Source organism: Lutjanus erythropterus, chromosome 5 (genome assembly GCF_056507025.1).
Source record: "Lutjanus erythropterus isolate fLutEry1 chromosome 5, fLutEry1.hap2, whole genome shotgun sequence".
NCBI classification, from domain to species: Eukaryota; Metazoa; Chordata; class Actinopteri; order Lutjaniformes; family Lutjanidae; genus Lutjanus; species Lutjanus erythropterus.
The window spans coordinates 17199502-17215068 of record NC_139321.1 but is presented as its reverse complement, the minus strand read 5'-3'; the positions used below and the strand labels follow the sequence as shown (position 1 = coordinate 17215068).

Below are 15567 nucleotides of genomic sequence, written 5' to 3'. Positions count from 1 at the left end.
GAGAAACGGGTGAATATATGTCACAAATAGAGAAAAGCTAAAGAAGAAGTGAAGAAATGTGGGGTGAGAGTATTGAATTTTAATATTATTTTTAGCATTGAGGAAGGAAAAAAATAAAGCCCAGTTTGGAGTTTTTAGAAAAAAAAAACAGGTCAATGAAGTGAATTTAATTATTTTTCAATGGTGAAGAAGAAGAGGAAGAAGAAGATGATGATGATAGTGGAACTTTGATGTTGGTGTGTGACTCCTCCTCGACAGCAGGTGGCGGTAGTGCGCTTGTTGCCAGCCATTTTTTAACACAAGAAAAAGTGCTGTTTGTTGTCGCTAGCTCTCAGACTGGCAGGTGAGGTAATTTGTCATTTTATGGCTGTCACTCCGCGGTTTTCATCCACAAACTGTATAGTGTGTTGAACGCTGTAGTCCAGATGACGATAACAGTGAATGCTAGTTTAAAAAACGATCCGTGATGAAGAAAGCAAAGTGTTTAGAAGTTAGCTTGTAGGCTAGCTGACTGTAGCGTTAGCTGTCGGCTAAGCATATTTCACTTCATTTTATTTCTGTCATCTGATCCAAATGTACGTCAGAATATTCACATTTATATTATTACTTGTATTATATTAGTAGGTTTACTGATTGGGAAAGATGTTTTAATAGAACTCAACTAGCAGTGATCTGCTCGTTTTTATGCTGTAATTAACATTATACACATACAGCGTCAGTTTCTATTTCATGTTTTAATAACAACCACTATATTAAACCTTAATGAACGACTTTTCACAATAGTTTCCTTCGTGTTATTTGGGTGTTTTTCAGAAGCAATGGATCAGAAGATTCCTTATGATGACTACCAGCTCCCAGTGGTGTTCCTGCCCTCCTATGAGAACCCACCAGCATGGATACCTCCACATGAGGTAGGACACATTACTACATACTACTCACACTTTTATCACTTTGACAAAAAAACAAAAACCCTACAGTAATATCTAGCCTTTTGTGAAGCTTTCAGCTGCATCTTCAGGTCTTCAAAAGGGGATGCAGATTTCTTAGTTGTCATGGAGATGGAAATGCCATCACAGCACCTAAGTATGAAACTTTGGTCACATGACAACATGGGGTTGCATCTGGGGGAGAGATCATAACTAGGCCTGTCATGATGACTACTTTTGTTGGAAGATACATTGTCCCACAAATCATTGTCAAGTCATTTTAAGACCACTGATATAATAATATAAGAGCATAACAAAGCAAGTACATCCTTTCAAAGAGCAGCAGATGACGAGAGGACAAAAGCAGCATAGTCAGAAACGACAGCAAAATGTGTCTCACCGTAATATTTTCTGGTCAATCGGAGTAAGTGCCATAAAAAACACTTACAATGATAGGGAAAATCCTGCTGTTTGTTCTGGCATCGTATTTGCTAAACTGTAGGTGACATTCTGACGTAACCAAACATCTAAGTACAACGGGCAGTATCTTATGATATATGGACATAACCTTGATCATTTTTGCTGACCTTGATAAGTTGATAATGTCACTATCATGACAGGCTTAATTGGCCCCCCATGATCTTTCTCTGGCTGTCCTCATAAGTCCAGATCAATGACTTTTTCCCCTTTTCCAGTCAATGTTTTGACCAATATCGGTGTCGACAGAGAGCAGATGTAGTCTGCCCCTCATGTGTCCTTTGGAAATGTGTCAAAATTGGAAATACACAGCATAGGCTTCCAGACCAAGACAGTGAAGACTGTGTGATGCACTTGAAAAAACAAAATAGTGGGTCTTTAGTTAAGCTTTTCAGGTACTGCATCCAAGATTTCTGATATAAAATAATTAAATGTCATGCTTGGTGTATATAATCCTTATGCTGATTCATCTAATTGCAAAGATCTCTAAAGATTTCTGTACTTTGTTAACTCTTATCTGATTGCTCTTAGTAAGTCAAGGTCTGTAAGAGGAATCAGGCTCACAGAGCTGTAATGGATATCATACCTCCATTCTGGTTGTTCATTGTCAGCTTTTCTTTCCTTTCCTTTTTATTCTGTACATTTTTAGCGGGTTCATCAACCTGACTACAACAATGAGCTCACTCAGTTCCTCCCTCGAACTATTGTGCTGAAGAAACCTCCAGGAGCACAGCTGGGCTTCAACATCCGAGGGGGAAAGGCGTCACAGCTGGGAATCTTTATATCCAAGGTGTGTGTTTGGTGTGGCTTTTACTGCCATTCACAAATGTTGTGCTACTAACTAATTAATTACTTTCCAAAAATGTCCACATTGTGATTTCAAGTTTCTGTATGTGTTGGATCTGTTGGTAGGTGGTCCCAGACTCCGATGCCCACAGAGCAGGGCTACAGGAAGGAGACCAGGTTCTGTCTGTGAATGAGGTTGATTTCCAAGACATAGAGCACTCAAGAGTAAGTCAGAGCATTACTTTGAAGCTCAGACCCATACAGGTTTTAAGTAACACAATATATATATAAAAAACAATATATGAATACTATATTAATATATATATTAATACTGTGATGATAACGTCCTGGTTTTAAAGGCTGCGTTACAGTGAAGTGATGTGATTTTCTGAACTTACCAAACTGTTCTACTTGTTTTATTATTTGACTTTAACCAGTTAGTGAATATATCCACATTACTGATGTTTTTTTTTTTTTCTGAAAAATCTCTGTGTTAATCTTTTGTGAAATTCATCCCTATGATACTGAGGTATTTGGTCAAAAATATTGTGATATTTGATTTTGTTGATTTTGCCCAGCCCTATTCTATGAGATCACCACATGTATAACAGATATGTGCTAAAATTTTCACTCCAGAAAGTGGAGAAAATTGAATGGATACTGTAGGAAATACTGCAAGCATCCACCCTGCGTTCTACAATAATGAGTCTTTCTCTGTGCTCCTGACCTCATCATATTACCTTATCTTATAAGGGGCAAATATCACATACAAATAATACTTCAATAAGCCCAAAGTTGTATTGTTGCCAGCAGTTTTTATTAGTGAGAACCTTTTTATTGAAGCCTTTTTTTTTATTCTGTTTCATTAAGTTAATTTCTTCTTCCTCTTCAGGCTGTAGAGATTCTGAAGACTGCACGAGAAATACTGATGAGAGTTCGATTCTTTCCTTACAGTAAGTCTGACTCTGTAAAATGATGTTGGAAGCATGAGAATAATCTCTGAGTCGTGTACAGTACTCCAGATTTGCTTTACAATAGAGCTAGAAAAGACCATTTCAGTTGTTATTTTTGATTTGGTTTCTATTTTAATACTGATCTGTATTTATTATTGAGAATATGTGAGGGTTTATGGCTTGAAGCTTATAATTTAATTTTGCTTGGTTGATTTTGAAACAAAGGAAACACTTCGCACATCTATTAAAAAAGACAGGTGCGTTGGTGAGAGAAGACCAAAAAAATTGAAACGACATATTACAAGTTCGTGTGCAGGAGTCCTTTTTCAATTGCTTGGTTGATTTTGAACAGAACTTATAAAAGAACTTATAGGAAAAAACAAACAAACCATGAAACATATTACTTTTTTAAAATTGTGGTTTAATGCAGAAAATATATAGATATCTGACAAAAAGTGTAATTATGTTTTTCTACTAATTGTGCTAATGGGATCATTGTTTTCCTGTCTTCAACCCAGTGTTCTCTTTATGTTAGTATTTTGGTATTTTTGAGTCACTACACAGTATTTTGTAACCAGATAACACAGATAAGATAAGATAAGATAAAGCAGAATTTTATTCATCCCAAAGGAAGTTTTTGGGCTAAGATTTGGTGTGATGGCAGATTCCATTCCATTTGAAATTGGTGACGTGTGTCTTTTATCAACACCCAAAATGTTAGTATTGTGAGTGTGTGTGTCTTATCAAAATGACAGTACAGATGTTCTTGTGTATGAGGCAAAGTTACATTAAGAACACATCTTTCTTTTCAGTACGCACATACTGCAGCTGAGATACCAATCTCAACGAAAAAAAACTGTCATATAATGACATCCTTGTCCTCAGTGCTGTGATGTTGTCCTCTGTGTGTTCTTTCATCAGACTACCAGAGGCAGAAGGAGAGGACCGTACATTAGGTGGCAGCAGAGAGAGAGAGACAGAGAAAGATGTGGACAGACACATCACTGCACGTCATCACCCTCCTCCCACAGACTCTGGCCTCCATTCTGTCTCAGCTTCAAGATGACTGATGTATGACTAACAGACTCATTCAAAGTCCTCCATGTAGGGACAATATATACTCTGTTTTATACTCTGTGTCACCCAGATACTCGCTGATCTGCCGTGATGCGTGATGATTTCTGCTCCATCACGATGTATTCACAGGAGGTGAGGGAAGCAGAAGCTTAGCAGACATTTTACATGATAAATTATGTAAGTGATACATATTTTCTAGTCATGCATAACATTTATAGAGCCTGCATAATTTAATTAAGGATCGCCTTTTTTCACTTCCTTCCTCAAGCCCTAATGAGATGTTCGTACTGTAGTCTTAGAAAAATATTTTAATCAAGTACAGAGGAGCACTTGTGCACATTTTCCTTGAAGACACTGATATAAAGTAGAGATGTTTATATACATACACTCAGTTGCCGGTTTATTAGGTACATGTAACTGAAACTAATGCGGTCCAGTTCATTAGCAATAAATCCTGCTGTCATAAAGGTTTTTAGTACAGTTTAATTATTTACTTTATTTGCCCAAGTCAGCCAGAAAGGCTCATTTTTATCTGTAGTCCAAAGGCAGGCAATCGATGAAAGCTTATATGTTAAGATGAAAAGTATTGAAGACGCAATCAATGAGAAAAGTCATTAAAATGTACAGATAAAGCTTTTATGACATACAGAATCGATAATAGCGCAACAACGCACGTATATCTTATAAACTGGCAACTGAATGAATATGTTAAAAAAAATGTACATATGACTTGGATTTCGGGGTTCACTGATACATATGGTACAAAGACCGCATGTCTTTGTATATTTAAGAGAGAGTGCAAGACTTCTGGCAGAGTTTTAAATATTACTGATCTAAATATCACTGTGAAGATACAGAAGATCAGATTTTTAAATATTTAACAAAACTGTATAATTATGTAGGAGATACTAAGTTGTGTAAATATATTTCAGTGACTGCTGTTTGTGAATTACTTTAATACTATCAAGTATTCAGTTTTGTGTTTATCGTAGCTGAAACATTCATGATAAATGTCACATAAACCACTCCTGGGCTGAATCATATCATAGTCATTCAGTGTATAAACTCAGGTGCCAAAAAGTTGATAAGTGTAACATCCAACACGTTATTAATGTGCAGAACTCCATATTGTGCCCTGTATCTTATAATATAGCGCAGTGGTTGTCAAAACCACTTTTTTTGTAGTAGTAGTCATTAACAATGAAAGCATTGAAAGCAACAAATAAAAAAATCCAAGTTGAATTTCATTAAATAAAGGTGAGCACAATTGCATTAGTAGTCTTTTTTTTTAATTTCCCCTAAATAAGAACGCTAACTATAACAGTAACTATAAATACATTAAAAATCATCATAACTCGTGTACAGGTATTGTGTGTTACTATTCTTGTTGTGGACCCTGAAGTCATATTCCTTTAACTCACTCTGTTTTTCCTGTGGTTAGTCACACATTTGCAGGATTATAATTCCAACTGAAGACTTTTAGTAAAGTAAAACTTTTAGTGAAGTAAAAACACGTATATAGAATATTTATAGAAAACTGATGAATACTTCTGGATGTTTCTGCTTGTATCCAGTAAGTTCATTTGTTTTAAAGAGGTCATACTATTTTCAAGCTCATTTATTTTTGAATTTCTACTAGAACAGGCTTACATGCTTTCATGTTCAAAAACACATTTTTCTCATACTGGTCATAGCTGCAGCACCTGTATTCACCCCCTGTCTGAAACACTGTTTCCCCTCCTGTCTCATTAAGGCCTCGGGCCCATTCCAAACGTGTTACAAGGTAAATGTCACCTATGATGGAACAAAGGCTGAATTACAAACAAGGCGTTTCAGTTGAGGAGGATTTTTTCCTGTAGGAGTAACTCCCTTTGGCATTGACTTCGGCCTTTGTGACTTTGCAGACTTGTTACATTCACAAAGCTGTGGATGAGAGCAGTCATACGTCACGTCACTGTCTTTAGAAGGGACACGCCTTCCTCTTAAAAAACGAGCGCTGTAAAAGCAGCTGGTCAGTATGTGTGTCTCTGTCAAACAGTTTCACAGGTTAGTTAATGGTGTTACTAATTAAATGATGTGTGCCGATCGTGCCTATAGATCAACGTGAATCAGAAAATAGTCTTAGTGACGGTGTAATTCAAGTTTTTACTTAACTTTACTTAACACCTGCTTTTAAAATGAGGTTTGGTTCAACAGTCTGCAAAAACGGCAAAATTAAGTGTTTAATGATATAAAAAGTGACAGATGTGTGAAATACATTACCTGAAGATCGACTAAGGTAGTTCTGCCGACGAGTTGCTCTCATCAATGGAGACACATTAAAAGAAGAGGAAAAACCCCAAAAGGCCCAATAGGGCAATTTTAAACATTTGTGGAGACGTATGTAAATACTCGTTGCATATCAACATTGTCTTATTATTTTGTGCGCTAATAATTTTCATAAAAGGAATAACTTTTGGTTTTCCATCTGATGAACTTGATTTCATTTTTTTTTTTTTTTTTAGCATTTTTCAGAAAAGAACATGACACTGACATGGTAAAAAAGAAATAAAAGTTTTAAACCCTAGTAACCTTTTGTCTTTGTGCTTGAAGAGGCTGAACGGAACTGGAAACGTTTTGCTCGGATACAAGTAGCCAAACTTGTTCCACTCTGTAGGTCGGTTTCACTTGAGACTGGTTTGTCACCCTAAGAGGAATGCAGTCAGTGACAGTGATTACTCAAACACGTTAACCTTGTCAGGTTTATTTTTTTTTTAAAAAGTCGAGAACGTGTAATATTAACATCAAACATCTTAAGAAGAAATCATGACTTCATCTGAGAAACTTAAAATAAATAAATTAAAAGGTATCATTTATGGTCATTCCAATCCTTCAACTGACAAAATGCAAACTTGCTACTACATTTTGCATGTTAATACAGCCTAACTAGATTCTCAGACTCAGAAATCAACAACTGATCCCCTCCTTGAGTGCTAATACAAGTGTAGGGTCTGTTTAACTTAGAATAATGATTAGATCACATAAACTTGCACAACATCTGAATAAATACAATAAGCTTTCAAACAGTCTTCATGTATCGCACATTTTAAGATAGAAATACACAACAGTAACTCACTAATCACAACTATCAAAATTAACTAATGGTTAGCATTAAAATGTTCACATGTAAAAACAAAATCATCTGGAAAAAAGTAGAGTCGGTGAAGTGTTTTTTGCATTAAGCTAAACAAAAAAAAAAAAAGTATTTCTGAGGATCAGATTTAAGGTGGGTGCCCTGAGCGACTGCACAAAACCAGACGTTTTCACCACAATAGATTTCATCGTAACCTATTAACACAAAACCTATGTTTTAACAGTGTAACTGGTCACATTAATTGGATTTAACAAAATGAAAAGTGACTACTTTAAAGGCTTTGTAAGCAATTCTGGAGAAAGATAGTTGTCAAGCCACCAACCAATGGAATTTGAAGACCTAGAAATAAGACTCAACGATCAACTATCTTACTTACAGCACCTTTAAGTGTGTCCAGATAAATTTTGATTGGACAAAGAAAAAAATGTTATTATAAATATTAAACTAAACCAGATTCCAGCATGTTTTAACAAGCAAAACATTTCTAAAAATCATGAGTGAAACATGGTGTCAGAAATGCAAAATTTCACTTCACCACTAACCTAATTTCCATTCACAGTCACTTGTAAAGGCATTGAGCAACTCGTGGACAGCTACGCTTCATCCCCTGATTTAAAGGGATAGTTCAGATTATTTGACGTGGAGTTGTATGAGGTACTTATTGATTGTCAGTGTCTTAGCTACAGTAGATGCAGAGAGGGACAACAGCACAGAAGCTAAGCAGTGAGCTACTGCTTTGGGTCAGCGGCAAATGTATTTTAGCCACTTAATAAAAAAAGATCCACCTAGAAATATTTTCATCCCTTTACTTTGCTGTCAGACATCCTTTTCTGTTGTTAATTAAGCCAAATATCGCTCTCTTCAAAGCAACCAAACTCCATAGACAAAATCAGTGATTTTATCTCACAGAACACAGGAGTTGCTGGTCCACTGCTGACTTAATTTGTTAATTTCTTTGTATTATTGTGTAACTTCTGTGTTTTAAAAGGAGAGTTTGGATTCACTTAAGTCAAAAAGACACAAACAAACCAAGAGATCAAGGCAGCAGTAGACCACCAACTCCAGTGTGCTGCAAGGTAAAATTACTGATTTTGCATATGGAGTTTGGTCCGTTCGGAGAGAACAATATTTGGATCATATAATGGCAGTTAGCTGGACCTTTTTTAAATGGCTAAAATACCTTGTGTTTCCAATCCTGTCCACAGCAGTGCATTGCTTAACTTCAGTGATGGTTCTAGTTGGGGACTAGACAATTCATGGACTGTTGATAAGTACCTCCTACAACCCCAGATCAGATAATCCGAATTATCCCTACAAAATGTGTATTTTACATAGCTGTAACTAAAAAAAGGCCTGTCAGAAGGCCCACTCTAATTGTAGTGCTGTAACCATGACACATTCAAACCCCAACACCTCTAAGCCTGTACAGTACAAAAAACAAAACAAAACACTGGAGAGATGTTTAGCTTAGTTCAACATGAGGTGAATGGCAACTTGATCTGTGCTCATGTCTGCCTGGTGAGACAGCTGTAAACACTTCATTCCCTTGCTCATCCCATAAGGCACACAGATTTGGATAAAAGAGGATAAATCACAGAGAGTTGGAGGCCTTATTGAATTTGTCAGTATATATAGTCAGTGTCCCAGTCTCTCCATCTCAGCTAGCCTTCCTCCCGTCACTTTGATGCGATTTAATTGCTGTCCTCGCTGTCCTGAATGTCCCCATTGGGGGTCTCATCCACGTTTTCTAGGGAGTCCGCTCTCTGTATCGACAGTTCGGCGGGGTCCATCATGGGCAGGGCGCTCTGCTCTGGGTAAAACCAGGGCTTGTAGTCAGGACAGTTATTCTTTTTCCATTCTGGGTAGTCCTTTCCTGCACTGTGTACAGCCTTCAGCACCTGGAAGGAGTGGGCCAAGAAAGGATATGATTATCAGAGGGCTGCGGTCCAACTATTAGGATCCAACCACACCTTCAGTCTCGGTCAACAAAGCTGAAGATAAGATAAAACTTGTGACAATACAATGTGTAACAGATTATGTGGCAAGAAGTTCTCTGACAACCATTAACATTCTGAGAAAAGCCTTTACATTTCCAACTAAAGAATGGTGATCTTTCCTTTGCCATACAGAGATATCCTTAGCCCTGGGCTAAGAGTTAACCCTGGGTTAAAAAGGGGGCAAAGGTCACAGGTGTATTATTCACCCTGCACTTCTTCTACCCTGCAGGGTTAAAAATCTGTTGTTACAGCAACTCCTGAATATTCTAAAATGTCTTAACAGCCCTTAGCCGTGTTTCACACCGCCACCTTTTAGCCCGTGTTCAGTCAATTTTTAGGAGATAACCCCACAAGCCTGGGGCTAACCTCGCCCCGGAGCAGGGCCAGCAAGCCCTAGGCTAAAGTTGGGCTAGTCCACTTTGGAATCTACCAGTGTGAAAGCGCTCTTAGCTTTGAGGCTAACTGCTCCCTTAGCCTGTGTTGAAGTGCAATGTCAAAAGTTTCACTTTGGCACATTTTAGCCCCGTGTTGAGTAGATTTTCAGGGGATGATTGCAGGGCCAACCCTGCTCCAGAGCAGGACCAGTAAGCCCTAAACTAAAGTTGGGTTTAGCTGGCCGAAATGTTTCAGGAATGTGCGAGTATGACAGCTTTCCTAGCCTGGGGCTAACTAGGCTTATGAGTCTAGTTAAGTAAAGTATTTCAACATCTTTAATCAAGATCAGAATTAACCAGATTTTGTCATCCATTTTTTCAGATTCCCAGATAAAAGTGATGCAGAAGTGGTATGTTTTTTTTCTTGGTTTTTCAAAGATTTTTCATAAAAGATCATTCTGATCCAGATACCACAAGGTCAGATTACAGATTACAGAATATAGATCTGCAGTCTTTTCATCAGCCTCCATACAACGCATAGGTCAGAACTGCAGAATGTGAACAAGCTGGTGCAAATTATTATTATTAATTATCATTACTTATTATTAAATGTCTTGCTGGCTTGCACTTGCAACGTGGAAGAACTGTAGAATTAGGTTTGAAGGTTTTTCTTGTTTGGCTTTTGTTTTTTTGATGTTCTAATTGAAAATATTGTTTTACTGGTTCATTGTTAAATTTTGAATGGACATTTTGGCATGATCAGTCAATGAATAATAGAGTAATTAAATGTTCAGCATGTGTCCTGCGTCTCTACGTCCACCCTGCACCCATGCTGAATCCACCCTTCCAGTGGGATTAGGATTATCCTTATTTTTACCATTAAATACCCCATATCAACATTTTATCTGAATTCTGGTAGGAGGTAGGACGGAATTATCAAATCCATCTCATAACTTCTTAAGGTCAGGATCACTTATACTGGTTTGTAAATTCTCAATTTTGAGATGATCTGGATTTATTCTGAAAGTTCACTACTTAGCCTTACACTGGTTAAGTTTGTAGAAATCACTGTTACAGTGTAAAGAAGGTCAATGTTTGTGTTTGGTTGAGGGAGCGAGTCTTTCATAGGCAGCTTCCCACACACACACACACTCTCTCTCTCTCACACACACACACACACAGATACACTTTGGTCTGAATAGTTTCAATCTATGGAGGATCTGAAACCTGACGAACGAGTTCTGCCGGCAGAGAGAGCGACAGCTCGAGCTGAGATACTCTTTGTCAGCAATCTTACCAAGGTAGGTCCTTAAATTGGGTTTCTATGGTTACCATTGTCCTTTAAGACACATGAAACCTTATGCGCGCACACACACACCTGCTAAACATGTTTTAAAATCGACTTATGGACACACAGGTCCACACTGTCAGACACACTGATCCACTGTATTTGTAACCTCAGTTTCAGTGCTGTTGTTGACTAGAAACAAAACTTATAGTGGAAAAAGGTTGTGTAACTTTACATACCCGCGGAGCAAGAAATTGAGTCACATTGTTTACCACGACCTTTGGAAGAGAACCTGGAACAAAGAGATGAACTTTAAAAAACAGCTCTTAAAAAAAATTCTCAGCGTGAGAAGTATAATGTTGCTATTGGTTTGTGGTCGTACCTTTGGGGTCAGCTTGTGAAAGGTATGTGAAAGTGCAGCTGTTTGGTCCTGTGGACTTGATGAAGTAGCCGGTGAGGATGGACACGGCCCGCACAAAGTTGCTGCGAGGAGGATATTTCTGTAACAGAATCAAAATAACAAGAATTACAATTAACGTTATGCAAGTTAGACATGGGACACTATCAGTATGGTTGAGACAAATTTAAAGATGTAAAAAAGCTGTTAAAAATATTACAAGAATTGCCCACAAAACATTAAGACAACAGGTGCCAGAGAGGTGTAGGGATGACACATTTAAAGACAGTGGTTGTTATGTGTCTGGGAGTGTGTGGAGGAGGAAGAGGAGGAGGAGGAGGAGGAGGAGGAAGTGGCGTACCGGGTGTTTGACTGAGAAGTTAATGATAGTGTACTCGTCATCCATCACCTGCCACGAACGCAGACTCACCACGTCTCTGTTCGTTATTGGAGCTGGACAAATCCCTACAGAGACAAAAAAAAAAAAGGGCATAAAATAAATGTATTACTTCAGTTTTCCACTGTCACAACCTGAAACTCAACAAGTGCACCCTTGTTATGACAATAAATACACCAGTGGAACACGAGGCCACACGTTCGTCCTCGCTGAGGGCTTCAGCAGCTTACAAAAGAGTCGACAGGAGAAACCGAGTCTAATAATTTGGAAATGGAAGTTAAAAGCGACGGTGCTGCAGTGAATGAACTCTGTTTTGGGAGAATAAATATGAACAGAGGAGCTTGCGGACGGGGAAAATAATGGCAGCATTTGTTTATTTGTCACTATGACTCAGAATAAAGGTCCATTTTACACACTATTGACACTCAATCGACAATACTTTGGCAGAACAAAATGCTTAAATACATTTTTTTTAATTGTTTTTGTTATTCTATCAAGAATTTGTTTGATTAATTTTCAATTTCCTCAAAATAAATACAAATTAGCCTAGATTTTAAGGATGCACTGTCTTAAAATAGTATTATTCTTTCATCTAAAATATTTTCACAATGTTGCTAAAATATTCAATCTATGAAAATGTATAAAGAAAATAAATGAAATTATGAAGTTGTATAACTACAGAATAGGGGAGACCAGGCAATTGTTACATTTCTTCATAACTCACAAGAAACATATGTACACTAATAAATAATACAACTGATATATTTTCATTAATAAGGATAAGACTGTAATATTAAATATTGTAGCAGTATTCGGGGGCAGTTGTAACACATATTAACCCATGCTATCCCAAATAAAGCACACTTCAAGTACATTACAGCAAATGTCTGTCTCTATTTTTGCAGAAGACGACTTGTCAACATAGACAAACAAGGTGTGTGGTAAAATCTTGTATGCTTGCTAAGGTCACCTATATTAGCATAATTTGTTTATGTTAATTTTTAATCAAAATCTTAAAGGGAAAATTGATGTATGTTTAAACACAAAGTCATCTAAACTTTAGATAGCAGAAGAAAAATACTGAACATCCAAAAAGGAACTTTCAAACCTTCAAATCAAATTTTTTTTTGCAAACCTGCGTCTATGTGAAGTGAATCCTACTGAGTGTGTGCAGAGTTCATGTCATCACTCTAGCTTGTTTCTGATAGGAGGAACTGAGATCTGTTACAGTTGCCCCCATTACAATTGGCCCCTTCTACGACCCGCCCCTTTTGGAACCTCGGTCAGATCAAACCAAAAAAGATATTTAAAAGAGAGAGAATAAAACTACAGAATAGAATAAAACTCTAAATAGGCACTTTCCCTTTTTCATTGTTTGAAGTTTTTTGTGAGTGACAACTGAAACTGAGTCAGGCCTCCACCACACTGTAGACTAACAGGTGTCTCACACACACACACACACACACACACACACACACACACACACACACACACACACACACAGAGGAATGTGATGAAAAGATTTAACAGATTGAGAGTCCTTACATGAATAGTAGCCCACATCAGCATTAGCAGAGAGCCGGGCAATGTCAAAGCTCTCCGACATGGCGGGGTCCCAATCCTTACGGTACTTGCTGTCATGAAGGACGTCGTACATGGTGACAGCTGATACATCTGTGATTACCATTTTACACTGAAACACAAATGCAAACCACTGTTAGAAAATACAGAGCAATGTCAAGTTCACAGCAGACACGTGTCCTAATAGAGCTGAACTTTATCAAAACTTATATTCTACATACAAACACAGCATTTGGTAAGCCAATGATAATCATATAAAAAGACAGTGCACTCAAATAAATAAACAACCAAATGAATGAATTAATAAATATTAATCTGAAAAGAAAAAAACAAAGAAGACAAGGGATACAAAACTTTAGTCAATGTAAAACTATTATTAAAAAAAAAGTAAATATATATGTAATTTTTCATTTAAGAGTTCTTCGTATATTTGGACAGTTTTAGTCCTTAAATCACACACAGATACAGTAAAGTTGGGGTTGTTTGTCATTCTGGATTAATGTATGTACTGAACATGGTGTGTTTGTTAGGAGTTGAACTTACCTTGACTTTGTGGATTTTAGGAGCGCCTTTTTTCTTCTTCGCAGGAACTTCGACCCACACTTGCATGTTATTTTTGTCATACTTTTTCACCCAGTTGTCCGTTGATAAACACTGATTTCTGAAGTCAGCAAAGGCCGCCTCGTCGGGTAAAATACTCGCCATCTTTTTTTTTTTTTTAAAAAACAAAACAAAAAAAATCTTCTTAAAAAATAATCCTCAATAGAGCAGACCGTGTGCTTGAAGAGCTTTCAGACCTTTGTGGTTTGTGTGCCTCCGTCGACCCGAATATATTCGAGCTGATCACCAATCAAGTCGGGCAGGATTTTTGCCATTCTTTCACACACCTCTCCCCGTGACGTCACAGTACTTCCTGAATCCAGGTGTGGACGCACGGCGAGCACGTAAGGAAAAAAAAAAAAAGAAAAAAAAAGAAAAGAAGTCTGCCCCTCCCTTCACAGAAACAACCAAAGAGGCCCAGAAGTATTGATTTGTACAGTGTCTGTGAGTCGAAACTGATACTGGAGGAAATGAGCAGTTCAGGAAGGAAGAGCACTGCACTGGTTTTATTGTTTGAGAGGGTGACAGATACACGTTATAACAGTGGGCTGGACACTGTGGGCCGCTTATGGGGAGTAGGCAGGTGTGAATTGCTCAGTATCATCACGACTGTACATGTTAAACAATACTAGCATAACAGACTGTGACTGAAATGTGAATCATTTAAGGATAAACTGATCATTTGGATCAACAGGCAGTTTTAAATGTGTTCAGAAAATAATTGGTTCTAATTCAATCTAAAGCTCTTAAAAATAATTAATACCTTCCTAAAAGTTCTGGCTAGTCAATTACAGCCTTCTAAGGTCTTTTATTGTTGCTATAAATAAATGATAAAAAAAAAAAAAAAAAAAAAAGTTGCTATGGATGCAGGTCTAATCTGTCTGTTGAGGAGCAATAAAATATTACAGTAATATTTTGTGTCAAATTATTGATTTTTTTTAAGTGAACAGGTGTATAATAATGTGGGATAATGTACAGTGAGCAGGTCATTATTACTGTCTGCGTTTATTTCGCATACTGGATTCTGATTGGTCAATTAAAGCATTCTAAGGTCTGTTATTGCTTTATAACAGACCGTTGGTTTGACGAACAGACTGTTATTATGGACGCAGTTCTGATAATAGACTCTGGAGGAGGAATAAATGATTGTTAAATCATAAAACAATAATTTTAAAATCAATATTTTGTGTCAAATAATTTCTTTTTTATGTGTAACACAGAATAATGTACAATGAGCAGATCACTATTGCAAAAAAAAAAAAAATCTATAAATTCATTTTAAAAGTAATAATTTTTTTTTGGTAAGTAACCATGTATTAAGTAGGATAATGTACCCCCCTTCAAGATGATTCAAGACCCCTCTGCATCACCCTGTCGAGGTTTATTTCACAATAATGACAAGCTCACTGTACATTATCCCTTACATGGTTTTTTTATTATGACAACTAATAGCAGTACAAGCAAGCCTACATCATTAACAGGAAATGAAAAAGAAAAATATGTTACTGTGCTGAAAAAGTGGGATTTTACTTGGTCAAAAGGGGTGTTGAACACTACAGATTGCAAAGCTCCCTCAGGAAG

The 15567-nt window shown here is 37.2% G+C and overlaps 2 protein-coding genes across 5 annotated transcripts; one reads left to right on the top strand and one right to left on the bottom strand.

Moving 5' to 3' along the window:
* The first annotated feature begins 247 nt into the window (after window positions 1-247).
* On the top strand, window positions 248-4848 carry pdzd11 (PDZ domain containing 11). Of its 4 annotated transcripts, none has more exons than XM_084718923.1 (6): window positions 248-343; window positions 814-911; window positions 2053-2193; window positions 2316-2414; window positions 3082-3142; window positions 4064-4848. In XM_084718923.1, the coding sequence occupies exons 2-6, from the start codon at window positions 819-821 to the stop codon at window positions 4096-4098; spliced, it is 429 nt and encodes a 142-aa protein (XP_084575049.1). In that variant the 5' UTR covers window positions 248-343; window positions 814-818; the 3' UTR covers window positions 4099-4848. The 4 variants fall into 4 exon arrangements, with proteins under 4 accessions (XP_084575049.1, XP_084575050.1, XP_084575051.1 ...); XM_084718924.1 differs by having other exon boundaries at window positions 274-348; XM_084718925.1 differs by having other exon boundaries at window positions 290-343; window positions 817-911.
* A 3494-nt stretch (window positions 4849-8342) lies between these two features.
* stard14 (START domain containing 14) lies at window positions 8343-14141 on the bottom strand. The gene is made up of 6 exons (XM_084718915.1): window positions 13930-14141; window positions 13351-13498; window positions 11770-11873; window positions 11394-11511; window positions 11251-11303; window positions 8343-9250 (listed from the first exon to the last, which is right to left on the bottom strand). The coding sequence occupies exons 1-6, from the start codon at window positions 14089-14091 to the stop codon at window positions 9044-9046; spliced, it is 792 nt and encodes a 263-aa protein (XP_084575041.1). The 5' UTR covers window positions 14092-14141; the 3' UTR covers window positions 8343-9043.
* Window positions 14142-15567: the final 1426 nt, after the last annotated feature.

Coding starts and splice junctions, on each gene's coding strand:
- pdzd11 (XM_084718923.1), top strand. CDS start 819: ATGGATCAGAAGATTCCTTATGATGACTACCAGCTCCCAGTGGTGTTC. Junction 912..2,052: donor CATGGATACCTCCACATGAG/GTAGGACACATT, acceptor GTACATTTTTAG/CGGGTTCATCAACCTGACTA. Junction 3,143..4,063: donor AGTTCGATTCTTTCCTTACA/GTAAGTCTGACT, acceptor TTCTTTCATCAG/ACTACCAGAGGCAGAAGGAG.
- stard14 (XM_084718915.1), bottom strand. CDS start 14,091: ATGGCGAGTATTTTACCCGACGAGGCGGCCTTTGCTGACTTCAGAAAT. Junction 13,499..13,929: donor CTAAAATCCACAAAGTCAAG/GTAAGTTCAACT, acceptor TTTGTGTTTCAG/TGTAAAATGGTAATCACAGA. Junction 9,251..11,250: donor CTCAATTTCTTGCTCCGCGG/GTATGTAAAGTT, acceptor CACTCCTTCCAG/GTGCTGAAGGCTGTACACAG.